This window comes from Manis pentadactyla, chromosome 5, assembly GCF_030020395.1.
Source record: "Manis pentadactyla isolate mManPen7 chromosome 5, mManPen7.hap1, whole genome shotgun sequence".
NCBI lineage: Eukaryota > Metazoa > Chordata > Mammalia > Pholidota > Manidae > Manis > Manis pentadactyla.
Genome location: NC_080023.1, coordinates 158,578,245 through 158,592,097, shown reverse-complemented (window position 1 = coordinate 158,592,097; position 13,853 = coordinate 158,578,245). Strand labels below are relative to the sequence as shown.

Below are 13,853 nucleotides of genomic sequence, written 5' to 3'. Positions count from 1 at the left end.
TGGCACTTTAACTTGGAACCCAAGTGAAGTCACAAACGAGCCACCGCCCCAACCCTCAACACAGGAGACAGCGAAGGCCTCCACCCATGCCTCGTCCCTGTGTGGGGCCCAGCATCCTGGAGGTGGGAGCTCCAGCCATCTGTACCTTTGTCCCAGGACCATCACTAAATTGCTGTGTGACAGATTGTTATTAACCATTCAGTGTATTCTGGCTTCTCTGCCCACTTCACCAGTTTCTGCTCCTTTGGGAAATAAGGCAGGGACCCCAGGTAACAGCCCAGCTAATAACTGTCAGGTCCAGCTTGCACACCTTCCATGGTGGGTACCCTCACTGCCCTGGAAGTGAGTGCCCTTCTCCATGCTGAACAATATCCCTGCTTCTTAACTCTTATCCCAATTTATACTTAGATATTTTTTATAGGTTTACTTGTTTGAGCAGGAGCCCTATCTTCCTTCTTCACTGATAAGTCCTTAGTGGCTAAAAGAGCCTGGCACATGGCAGGTGCTCAACTGATTGTGGAATGGACAAAATAATGAATGAATGATTAAGCCTCCAATCATGGCAGCAGCCCTGTTGGTTCCAGGATAAGGAGTATGAGGTGGAGGGGGCAGCCCCCAAATCCAGTCATTCCCAAATGTATACCACCCATACTATTATGTCCTTAATGCTTTTTCTATAAACTAACCCACTGTGTTTTAATATCCCCGTTAGCCTCGTCCTAAGCAATCATACCTCGGAAATCACAGTTTTGATGTGCTGGTTGTATTTTTCCAATCCACATTAAAATAAATGCCTGACGATTACCATGTTAAGGGGTTTGCCTGGGTTCTGCCTAAAATCATCTCTCAGGCAGGACCCAGTCTCGCTAGGGCCCTGGGGTTCTTGCAGAAGGGTTTCAACTGAGGATGGTGGAGATGAGGCCCAGAGACCCCTTTGCCGGCTTCAAGGGAGGGGAAGGGGGCATGGTGGTGGCAGGGAGCCCAGAGGAACAGCAGCCCCCAGCCTCCCCAACCCCACCACCCTTCCACACAGCACGACGGACCACAGGGACCCCACTCGCCAGCTGGTAGAGGGGTGCACTTTTTCCCCCAGTGTGGCCACTGCCCTATTTCTGACAGAAGAGTCTCCACAGGGCCCAGGAGAGAAGGACACACACCCTGCAGCCCTATTACCCTCGGGGCTGCCGCGTCTCCTGAGCACCCTTGTGGACCTGCTCACTGCAAGGTGAAGTCAGCCTCACCCACTCCAGGGAGTCCTTGCCTGAAGGGTGGGGTGAGGACGGGGCTTCAAATTTGTGATTTCTCTACTGAAAACAAGATTTCCTTCCAAAATTAACATTAGGTGAATGTTGAAAATTTTATCAACCTGGAAGGAGCAAAAGTTTAAGAATCCGGGCATCAGACCTCTGCCTTGTCCTCCTTGCCATCCGTTCATTCATTTCTGGCCAGATACCTGGCTGGGCATCGTGGGGGTGCCAGGGCTCTCCCCCATCCCTGCCCTGGAACCCCCCCCATCATCATAGTGGGGGTGGTGAGAGTGCCCAGATGCCAGGCCGTGTGCTCAGCCAGCCCCCATCTCCCTTCCAGGCTATGAGACTCTTCCCGCAACCCCATCAACAGCTGGTTCAGGCCGCGAAGTCCCAGGTGGTCGCCAGGCACCAGGGAGTGGGCTTGCCTCATGCCGCCACCTTCTCCCTCCTCTTTCTGGCACTTACCCCGAAGTGGGCACCTAGGTCGCTGTTCCTGCCCCGTACCTCCTCTTCCCACCCATTTGATTTTCTCAGCCTGCAAGGGAAGTTAGAAGGTGCCCGAGGCGGAAGCCTGGTCTGGGGGCTGCTGCACAGCCCCTGGGTGTGGAGTGTGGAGGCCACCGCATTCCTTCCAGTACTCGGGCAGCTGTTGAGCCCCAGCCCACCTTTTGTCCCCCTGTGACTTCAGGTCTCTCCTTCCTCCTCTCTGGGACTCAACAACATAGTGAGCCTGGGGCCCAGCGAATTCCTGGGTTCAAATCCAGGCTCCAAAGCTTGCTAGGTAGTGGCCTTGGGCAATGTGATCCCAAAAGCCAAGTGCTAACCTCCCAGGCAGTTTGGTCCAATGCGGCCTTGCCCATGGGTGGCCTTGGTCTTCCCCTCCATCTCCTGCCCTGGTGGCTGGTGGCTCGGAAGGGACCCTTCTCCAGGCACCCCGGACCCTGCTTCTTGTTTGTCATTGGAGACTTCTCCCAACACCCCTGCTGTCACCGTGGTGATGAGCCGAATTCCTGTCCTGCTGGCCGCCTGCGGCTCCCCGAGCTTGGGGAAAAGGCGGCAGGAGCCGCTGATACACAAGGTGTCAAAACCAATTGGTTTGAAGGACCTGGGGAAACCGCTTGTGAGGGCCAATTCCCCACAGGAGGCCGGGAAACACTCAGCCCAAGGCGGAGTGTTTATGGACGTAATTGATAGAATAGTCAGCAACACCCCAGACAACAGTGAAGACATTTTTAACATCACAACCTTCGGAAGACAGCACTCAGTTTTCTCCAGCTCCCAGCCACCAAACTAGCCCGCTTATTGATGATGAGATACCCACAGTTTGGTAAGGAACACAAAAAAGCCAGAGTCATATTTTAGTGCACAGGCTATTTGCCAAATGTCCCAGCGGCCAGAGGCTCCCGCCCCCTCCCTCGGCACCCCACCGCTCCCTCCTGCCAATAGAGAACCTCAGGACAGTGAATCACTCAATGGACAAAGCGCCGGTCCCAGCCAGGATCTCTGCCTGCATTGGGGTGTATTAATAATTGAAGGCGCTGGCCTGTGTGTGTGGGGTGTGTGTGGCAGGGCAGGAGTGGGAGGACGGATGTTTGCTGCAGTGTAAGCTTCCTGGGGCTCCTCTCAGGGTCCACAAACCTGCTTCAGTCTGGAGCGCTTCCTCTTGCAAATCCAAACCAGCCCAGCAGCCCCTGGCAACCTGACAAATTCCCATCCCTACAGGTCTCATCAGGTACCAGTGAATACTTAAGTGGCTCCCAAGCTCCAGGCTGCTGGGGGAATCATCTGGGGAGCCTATTAAAATGCAGATTCCAGGGTCTAATCAACAATCATTTGGTCAGTGGGTCTGAGAGGACTCTGGAATCTGCACTGTAACTAACTCTCTGGGTGATTCCCAGGCAGGAGGTCTGCAAAGACCCTCACAAAGCTCCTGCCTTCCAGACCCCTGCCCTGGACTAGGTCTGGAAAGAGTCCTGGCGAAGGAGGCCTGCCCAGCTGCCTCTTCCTAACTTGCATGTGGCCATAGCAAATTCCTGTCACTTTCTGAGCTACTGGTTCCTCTTGGTGGGACTCACTGCTTTACCAGTTCTCTGGGGAGCTGGGAGGGAATGCACTTAGAGCCATACAGAGGAAGAAGTCATGTCATGTGACTGTCCTGGAGGAGGCAGGCCCAGAACTGCCACACACACCTCAATTCTAGGAACAGCTTTCCCGTTCTCTGTAGGCTCAGCAACCTTGGACAAGTCACTGGCTTTCTCTGAACCTCAGTTTCCTCATATGCCTAACACCAGCCTTGCATGAATAATGCCACCTTAAGGAATTAACACTGGCAAAGGGTTTGGCAGCAACTAGCACACAGTAGGCATTTCATAAATGTCAGCTCCCTTTCTTCCCACCCTTACTGTACTCATGGCAATGAGCTAACCTTTTCTATAAGGAATAATCAAAATAGCTGCCACTAATTGAGTATCAACTAGGTGCAAACACTGACCATCATCACCGCAGCCTCCCAATTCCTGATGCCTCCCTAAGAGGCGTGCACACTCTCCGTTCACTCCTCCTGCCTCTCAAAAGCCCTCTGGGTGGGCTGAGTGGAGGCAGCAGGGAGATGGGAAGTGAGACAGATGTCCTTGCAGACCCATCTGACTGCAGGCTCTACCTGTGACAAGCCCTGGGGCATGTGGACAGAAGGCGTTAGCCTGGCAGCTGGGCTCAGATCGAGCTGAAGAGGTGAGCAGCCGCCAAACATTTGGGGTCAGTGTGCACCTCCCCAGAAGGCCCCACTCCCAGGCTCCCACCCTCATTCCCAGACATACAGACACTTCCCTATCCCAGCCACATTTCCTGAATCAGCTGAGGACACGCGGAGCCCAGGAATAATGAAACGATCAGGCTCCAATCTGCTAAACAGCAATTTCTGGGCTTTTTCAGCACACACAGCTTTTATCAAATTGGTATTCTCCTCCTGAACACAAATGGCTTATTAGACATGACCCACTTATTCGCCGCGTCTCACTATCATTAATAACAGTTTCTTTTTGTGATTAAGTGAGTGGCTCCAAACCTTTCCTGAGGTGGCAGGCACTTGGCCCAGTGGAGGGGCAGTGTGGGGGCTCCTCGGCAGCCACTACTTGGTGACTTTGAACCTGGCAATGCTGGGAGAAGACAGTCAAGTCCCTGCAGAGCAGCCCAGCCTCCTCATTCTTGAGGAACAGAAGGAGCCCCAGAGGGGTGACTCGATCGCCCAGAACCGCACAGAGGGTCACTGAGAGAAGCCAGGTTCCCTCGCCACTGCGGCCGTGCCCTTTCCATCTAGCCCCTCTGCTGGGCCTTAGCTGGGCCTCTCCAGGGTGTGGAGGGACATTACCGCTGGCAGGACAGAGCTGTGTCCCTAAGCACGCCTGGCACCAGGGGGGCAGGCAGAGACTGCCGCACAAAGGGCAAGCCCTGCTTTGCTATAGGGAGCCACCCCAGGGCCTCAGGAATGACAGAAGAGCACCCAAATCCTTAGGGTCTGGTGCTCTGTGAACCTCAGAACCCCAATCTTTGCATCGCTCAAGACAGCAAACTCAGGAAAGCCCTTCCTTGGAAAACCTTCCCAGTGTAAGTTCCATCTGTGCCAAGGAGCTGAGCAGAGAGAGAAGGGGGGCGGAAGGAGGAATTCCCAGTTTCCCTTGAATAGGAGGGAATCTGACAGGGAGATAAACGTCCTGGAAAAAGCACTGTCTTTTCCTAACAGACCCTGGAGCCAGTCCTGGCTCAACCACTCACTTGCTGTGTGACCTTGGACAAGTCCCTTCACCTCTCTGAGTCTTGATTTCTCCATCTGTAAATTAAGGATAAAAATAACCCTTCTCCATTTACCACTGCTTCAGCTAGGTCAGTAGAAATTAGATGAGGGATAAGAAGGGTGCATAAATAATACACAGAACACTTACTATCACACGTGGTAAGGCAGAAGGGTGCAGGGAGTCATGATTACCAAAAAGCAGAGACCCTGAGAAGGGCTTTGGAAGCCCCCTTACCCGCTGGAGCAACGCCCTCAAACATCACATCCCAGCAAAGCCTTCTCTGATTACCTACCACCCCCACAGCCCTCACTCTTTCCCAACAGAATCAATCACCCAGTCGCCTGCCCTTTGGGCAAACCTCCCCCCAGCCCCGGGCACACAGTGCCCGGCACTGGTGCTGCAGCCTGCCCCACCAGACTCGGAGTCCCAGCAGGAAATAGGTGGATGGAGGAAGGGTCTCCCTTTTCATCGATGCCCTAGACTCCATATCACAGCCTGGCTCACAGTGGGCAGGGGGAGTCCCCATACTGCCAGACAGTTCAGCTCTACTGCCAACTCGGGCTCCTTTCAGGCTAGAAGGAGCTCTGACACTTGGGCAACCCGTGCTGGGAACGCCTGCTTGCTCCCCAGTTCCACTGAGGCTGAGAGGCTGAGTAGAGATTTCTCACCTTTCAGTCTTCTGGGACTGAGGATGAGATGGGTAGGTACCCTACAGAAGGATGGCAGGGGCTTCCTGCCCACCCCCAGGGACAGACGAAGGCACCTAGCATCCCTCTTCCCCTTCCATGCCTCTGGCTGGAAGCAGCAATCCCAACTACTCCAGTGTCTTCAAAGGGCTTCCAGCAAGCCTTAATCCCTGAGAGGCCACCCACCCGATAGTGGCAGCTGCAGCCCCAGGCTACTAGCTCTCAAGGTGGGATCTTCTGTCCCCCAGGACCTTTCCCAGAGGCTGAAGGGGCAGATGTGGAGAGGGAGGAGACAAGGGCAGCCTTGGAGTTAAATCCACAAAAGAGAAAGGCAGGTGGGCAAGCAAAGTGTGTTCACAAGTGTATGCATTTGTGTGTGTGTGTGTGTGTGTGTGTGTTGTCCGTGTGTCTGCAGGCAGGCAGGAGTTGTGCAGAGTGTGTGCGCCAGGGTGCCAGCTGGCAGGGTGAGAGCCCACCAGCCACAGTGCCTGATGTGTGTGTAGTGGGCATAAGTGTGAGTGTTTATGAGTGTGGAGGGGGTTGTGAAGAGGTGTCTGGAGATGTGTGAGGTAGGAGTTGTGAGTGTGAGAAAACAGGTTGTGTGGCTCTTAGTGTGGCGGTGCCTGTGAATAGCTGTGTGGTCATGGAGGTGTGGGATCCGCGCGAATGTGTGTGTGGGGAGGGGTTTCCCTGCGAGAGTGGGATCGGGGTGCACAAGGGGTGCCCGCCTCAGGAGTGGCCAGGGGGCAAGGGCGGCTCCATGCACCCGGCAGGGGGCGCCCCGGGACACCCGCCACGGTCGTGGGGGTTCGAGCCCGGGGCCGGCCAAGTTGGAGCGGCGCGGCCGGGCGTGGGGTTTGATGGGGAAGTCTGCGGGGGTGGCGACCGAACTCACCGTGGCCGGAGACGTGGTTGTCCCAGGGCGCGTGGCCGGCGGGCCGCGTGGCGCCGCCGAGTTGCAGGAAAAGTGCCAGGTAGTGGAGGGCGCCCAGCGCCACGGAGAGCGGGGCCCCCATGGTGTGCGCTCGGGCCGGGGGCGCCGCCGCCTCACATCGGGGCTCAGGAACCCGTAGACTCCGCGCCCGCCGTTCCCTGCCCGATGCGGCCTGGCTGCCCAGCTCCGGCCGCTGCCCTTGCCGCTGAACCCAGCCCGGCCCCGGCCCCAGCCCTCGCCCCGCTCAGGCCCAGCCCCGGCTGCGGGGAGCGAGCGCACGCCCGGCCGGCCGCCTCCGACTGCGGGACTCTTGCCTTCCGCGGAAGGCCACTCCTCTCGCGCCGTGCCGCCGCACCCCCTCCCGCCCGCCCAGAGGAGGCGGCGGCGGAGGGATCTGCCGCTTGATTTATCATCAAAGTTTTGCCCAGGCTGGGATTTTTAAAGCGGTACCCTCAACTTTCCGCGTCCGAGAGCGCAGGTGTGGGGCGAGATGGGGTGCAGGAAGCCACCGCAGGGAGCCAGACCCGCAAAGCGTAACACAACTGGGTTCAGAAACGAATACTATCCAGCAGGATAAGAAGAAAAACCCATCCACGTGCAGCCAGACCCCGCGCGCTCAGAGAAACTCCTCAACTTTGCAAGCAGGGCGGTGCCAGGGTCGGGGGGTGGGGGAGCAGGGGGAGGTGGGGGTCGAGGTGAGGCTGAGGGTAGGAACCTAGGCTGAGGCACAGGAGACCTGGTTATAGCCCTGCCGCAGCCTTTGGCTCCCTGTGTGATCGTGTCCGGGTGTCTCGCCCCGTCTGAGCCTCAAGATCTTCATGTGAAAAATGAGAACGAGCTACTTCCAGGGGTCGTGGTGAGGATTTAGGAAATCGGTATGTAAAGCTTTTAGCATAATGCCACCCTCGTGGTAGGAGTTCAATAATTTTTACTGTTGTTGTTCCCCTTCCTGGGACTTAGTTTTGGTGTCTCTATAATGGAAGCGAAGCTGGTCAGTTGCTGGGGCTCCTTCTAGCTTAGCGTTGCTGGGCCCTGCACAGTGGTTTGGATCGCCCCCTTCTGGACTGTAAGGCTCCCTTCCTCGGACCGACGGGCCTACGTGGAATGTTGGCGTGGCTAATGAAGCCACCCTCATTCCCAAGAGCAGGAATCCAGCGAGATCCATTCCTTCGCTGAGCTTTTTACTGGGGATGTTGGGACAGACCAGTAGAGATGCGAGGGAGGACCTGTGACCTCATTTAAAAGATGAGGAAGGACATTACGTAAGGGAAGTAGCTTCTTCGAGGTCCCTCAGGGAGTCTGAGGAGAAGTCCCTGGCTCCTGGGCGGGGTCCCTCCCGCTTTCACTGATGGTTGTTTCCAGGCCTTGTTTCAGACACAGCTCTGACGACGAGGTTTCAGCACCACGGGCGAGGACAGCGCCAACCGCGACGCTCATTTTTTCAGCCTCCCAGACCGCGTCTTGGCGGGGTCTTCAGTAAGAGGATTCAGCGCCTTGGACTGACCTCCCTATTTCACCCCCAGCCCCGCTGAATGGGAGTCAGCACCGCAGACAGCCCACACCCCTCACCAGACCACAGGTTTGGTGGACAGCGCCCCAAGTTTGAATGAGGTTAGAGCCCGTGGGACAGTACCCCAGTCCCGCCTTTACTCTGTCCTCGCATCCCCCTTTCCAGTGTTGTGGAGGGCAGCACAAAGGATGGCCTGTGGTCGCCAGCAGCAATTGAGTTCATTCAAAACTATGGACAGCCCCCTGGAGTGTCGCGCACTTACAAACACTGTGTTTCAGCACAACTGACAGCCCCCAAAGGACCGGCGGCGCCGCGCTGCCTTCAACGCCGCGGACAGATCCCGCCGTCTTCCCAGCTGCTTCAGGCCCGTTCAGTGGAGGAACGGGCTGTTTTTGCCTGATTAACTCACTTGTTCTCACGTCCTTCCCACACAGAAGTGGTATCTAGGCTATCCTGGAATGGCCAGGAGGCGTCTTGGACTCAGAAAAACGTTTTCTTGTTTCTTAGTTAGAAATGGCAATGCAATATGGGCTCCGTTGCCCCCATTATAAAGATGAAGAAACAGAACCTTCAAGATCACAGAGCAGCGCCAAGACTGAAACCCGGGCCTCTGTCAGTCCCAGTCTGAGTCCTCTCCAGAAGAATGTGGAGGCGGAGCTGGGGCTCCAGCCCATCACTTTCACCTCTTAACCCACAGACTGGAGGGCGGGGCACAGACCAGGGGTCAGGGAGTGAGATTAGAAGAGAGAAGAGTAAACAGAACTCCACGTAGGGAGGCCAGGGTGGGACAGCAGCCTACTGCCGCTCTGTCACTGACCCACTGCTGGCCTCCAGGAGTCCTTTCTCCTAACAGTCTGGAGCAAGGTTAAACCCAGTGACCTCTAAGTTTCCTTCAGGAATGGACCTCCAGGGATTTTACAACCCACGCTGTAGCTTCTCTGCTCAGAACCCTCCAATGGCCTTGTTTCTTAGAGAAATCCTGGTTTCTCTGGTTTGCATCCCAAGTCCCAGCCTCACCTCCTGCACAAATTCTCTGCCTTCAGGCACTGTTCCCTTCATGTTCCCTCCCTGAATATGCCCTAGCTTCATGTCCTGACCCTTTCTAGTGCTCCCCCTCTACTTGCACACTTTCCCCTCTGTCTAGCTGCATCTTCCAGTGGCCAAGGCCTAGTCTGAGTCTTCCCACAGGAAGAAATGCCTGCTGCCTTCTCCCAGTCCCCCAACCCATCACTGTGTACCCAGCACTGTGCTAAGAAATTCAATTATCCCACTTAATCCTCAGAACAACTAGGCCATATAGGGTAGAAAAGTATGGCCTCTGGTTTTGAAGCTTGCCACTTGCTTGCTGTGTGACCTTAGACAAGTTATTAGCCTTTCTGCGCCTGAACTTCCTCATCTGTAAAATAAAGATAATACCTCTGTCACAAGATTATTGTGAGGATTAAATGACTTGCTACATGGAAAGAACTTAGAACAGTGCCTGGCACATAGTAAGTACATGATACATGTTGGCTATTATCATTATTACAATTATTATTTACAGGTAAGGAAACAGATGCTTGGAGAGGTTATGTACCTGCCCAATGTCACCCTGCAAGGCAGTTGTAAAGGCATGATATGTTTGATTCCAGAGCCCAGGCTCTTAGGCGTAATACCTAAGCACATCTGTTTCAACCTGCCCTCTTTGCAGTTTAGGAAACTACGGCCCAGAGCAGGTGAGTAACGACTCCCTCAGAGTCTCACAGCCAGCCATGACGGAACCAGATCCAGATTCTCTGCCTCCCAGCTCAGTGCTCTCCCACTATGCTATGCTGTCCCATTTGCATTTCCTGCCGCACTTAAATTGTACTTTACAGTTTATAAATCACATTCACATCCATGAGCTCGTTTAATTCATACAACAATCCCTGAGGCAACTATTATTACCTTCCTTCTTTTACAGATAAGGAAACTGAAGCTCAGAGAGATGAAGTAACCTACCCAAGGTTGCACAGCGAGGCAGAGCAGAGGCAGGATGTGAAAGGACCAATCGTCCACCCATATTCCTCCCTTGTGTAATTTGGTCTCTCTTCTGCCTCACCAATCCAAATGCAAACTGCAGGCACCATGGAAGATAAAAGGTAACAGTGGAGGCAGGAGGTAACTGAAGACTGTTCCAGGACATGAGTCTCTAGGAATTCACTAGGGTGGGTGACTCTAGTCACTCATTTCACTGTGGGAATGCCACAGGAGATAGTAAGCTTCCCATCTCTGGAGCCAATTAAACAAGGCTTTAGTGGTCGCGTGGCTTCCATGAGGCAACTAGCACTGCTATTTCCATTACCCAAATGAGGCTCAGAAGGTGAACATTATGTCAGGTATTTCAGTTGCAGAAGACAATCTTTTTAAAGTTTCCTTAAGCAGGGGATCTTGCACTGTCTGGGACCTCTGACCCAAGCTCCCTGGAGTCTCCATCTTCCATTTGACTCAGGGAGGCCACCCTCCCTTCCCTCCTTGAAAGGTGTCACTTGAGCACCATGGCTCTGTCAGTGGTAACAGCCATAAGATTTGTCCTTTTAATCCAGAATCAATAACAAATTTCATTTAAAAATAAATTAAACCAGGCATTGGAAATCATTCACTGTGTGGCCCAGGGCCCTATATAGTGCCGTCTAAATGGCTTCCTTTCGCTCATCTATCAATGCCAAGAGAGGGGAAATACCTAAGCTGCCTGATTCATGGAGAAACTACTTAAATGTATCAGCTCCTAACAATGAGCAATGTGAGCCCAGAGTTGCACCTGTTAACACACCAATAACATGTGGAGCTGGGCTTCATGAGAGCTTATCAGAGACCCCACGGTCACTAGCTCCAAGGGATCCCATTTATAAGGGGGAACAATGGCTTCAGTATGTAGCCACCTAATTTCCAGAATGCATTACTGAGCTCAGAGGAGCAATGGAATTCTATTAAAACTCTTATCTGCCATGGGAGGGTATGAAACCAGCAGGGAAATCCAGGCTTTCGTAGACATGCCCGGAAAGCACCAGGGCGGACCCCAGGAGGTGGGTGAACAAACCCAGAGGGAGGGGGAGGGCAGGTGGGGCCCCGGATGTGTGAAAATATGTGCGTTAATAGAGCTCCAGTTTCCAGCGATTACGTTTACATCAGCGAATAAAACTTGGCAATAAAACATCGGAGCTGTGTCTCAGATAGCATTTCCTTTTACAGCCCGGTGTATTTCACTCATTATAACAGGAGGCAAGGAGCTTGAGGTGTCCCCATTTCTCCCCCTTTAATTAAATTTCCTAAATTACGGCCCAAGATTTGGATAGAGCAAAAGACTTACAGCTCTGCTAATCGCCGTGGCAGCTCCCACCCCATCACTGTGCTGGCCCTGACTGTACAGGTCCCAACATTATTAAAGTGAAGTACTGTGGACATTATTTGCCTGGGCTCCAGTTTGTAAAAGGAGATGCAGCTTCAGGAGAGAAATTGGCCCAGATTCAGGAAGAAGGCCTGGGTTCCAGGGCTGGTTTTGCCATCACCTCGCTGTGTGACCTTGGGCAAGTTACTTCCACTCTCTGAACTTCACAAGTTCCCGTTTTCCACAAGCATCTGTCTTGAGGCTTTTAATATTGACTTGGGGCTGGGTACCGCTTGAATGCACACTGGGATGACTTGGGGGGCTTCAAAAATTGTTCAGGCCATACCCCAGAGATTCTGACACAATTGGTCTGAGGTGAGGCTTAAGTATCAGACTTTAAAAAATTCCCCAGGTGATTCTAGTGCACAGCTGGGGCTGAACATCACTAGCCTAGACACAGACCTATGAGATGTTAGTGGACCTGAGAACCTCTGGGGAGGCCGGCTGTGCCTGCAGAGACCCAGGTCTCACCCCAGGGGGTTCTCTTACAGTCTTGTTGGGGAAGGTATCTGGGAAGCTGCCCACTCACTAAGCACACGGGTGCAACTCATTCAGGAACCTGAGGGCTGCAATGAAAACTCCCACAGAATGGGAGGACAGGGGCCCCTCCTTTTCTGTTCCTTGAATTGGGCCCAACCAACCTCTTGGGATGAGGTAGCCACCTGCCCTGGCTTTCATCTGCAGGGCAGCACAGGGGGCTGAGCTGTGACCTCCCACCCAGGCCTGGGACGCTCCTCTGATGACTGATTTCTTTATCCATCCTCTCACAAGCTGGGCAGGAGCTGTGAGTGGCCTCTACAGTCAGGCCATGTCCCTGTCTCATAAGCCTCCAGGTTCTGCCCTGCTGCTCGCTTGGCCCACTCCTGATGCAGACCCAGGTCCTCCCATCTGTGTGGATTATGAGCCTTCATTGGCACTATTCTCAGAATTCATAGGCCAACTAGCAAGACTCTGTCCAGGCTCAGGTACATGTCTGGGCCACAGACCAGGGACACAGGGAGGTCATACAGCATGGCCCCTGTCCTGCCAGACTGAATAACTATAAAGACCCATGGGGCCACTGTGAGGTTTTTCTTCTGGATTCCAGCCTGGGTGGACCACATAGAGTAAAGACATCATCTAAAACCTAGAATTTAAAATAGCTTTTTTTTGAAACAGAGAAGGGGCATCAAGGATTAATCACCATTGCCCCCACTGTGTAAACGGGGGAACTGAGGGGCAGATAGGAATGGTGACAAGCCTGGGACCTCACAGGGAGGAAATGGCAGAGCCAAGCCAAGGACCCAGGTCTCCTGACTTCAATCTGGGGTCTTTCCTTTACACGTCCCTGCTTGTAGAGGGCAGGCAGGATCCATAATCTCTGCAGCTAAGCAGTTCCTCCAAAGACATCCCACTCAATGACTTCTCAGAAGGGGTCACCTCTCTGAGGTCCAAAGAATCCCGCTAGGCCTTGTCCCTCGAATTTGAACCCAAGCCCATACATTGCACTCTACCAAGGCCAGTAAGGTGTTCACATGGTGTATCTTTGTGTTGTCCCAGCAAGGAACCTAATGATGATCCCCAGCAAAGACAATTAAATGTGACAGAAAGACAGGTTTCTAGGGCCCTTCACCTGGCCAACCGGGTTCTTATTAAACACAACAGGACAGCAGGGTTTCTGCCAATTCAAGGCTCTGCTTGTGGGAGCGTTTTCAAAATCCTGAAATGACTTTAATGGCGTGGCTAGTGCTAATCTAAATCATTCCAAGGCTGTGACTAATTAGCTAGACCGGCACTGTCCAAAAGGAATCAAGGGTGAGCTGCATGTGTAATTTTAAGTTTTCTAGTGGCCACAATAAAAAAAAGTAAAAAGAAACAGATTAAATTAATTTAATAGCATATTTCATGGAACCCAATATGCCAAAAATATTGTCATTTCAACATGCAATCAATATAAAACATTATTCATGAGATATTCTACATTCCTCTTGTAGAGCAAGGTCTTGTGCATTGTACACTGATGCCACATCCCAGGTCAGACTGGCCACATTTCCAGCACTGAGTAGCCTCTTGTGGTTGTGACTATCCTGGTAGAGAGCACAGGGCTAGATCACTCCAAGGGGAGGCCTGGGGCTAGTATCTCTGTGGATCACACACAGGGAGGGAATGGGCATCTACTGAGTGCTCACGGTGTGCCAGGCACTGGGATTTATCTCATTAGATCCCCACTGAGAGGCTGAGAGGTAGGTAGTGTTCATTCCATTTTACTGACACAACAGAAGCCCAGAGAGGTGACT

At 53.3% G+C, this 13,853-nt stretch overlaps 1 protein-coding gene across 1 annotated transcript in view; it reads right to left on the bottom strand.

The window, feature by feature from the left end:
• VSTM2L (V-set and transmembrane domain containing 2 like) overlaps positions 1-7,010 on the bottom strand; it is a 35,978-nt gene extending 28,968 nt beyond the window's left edge. Inside the window, exon 1 of the mRNA XM_036902318.2 lies at positions 6,623-7,010. Coding sequence (XP_036758213.2) covers positions 6,623-6,743 — 121 coding nt within the window. The 5' untranslated portion in view covers positions 6,744-7,010. The remainder of the gene's footprint in view (positions 1-6,622) is intronic.
• Between the last annotated feature and the right edge of the window lie 6,843 nt (positions 7,011-13,853).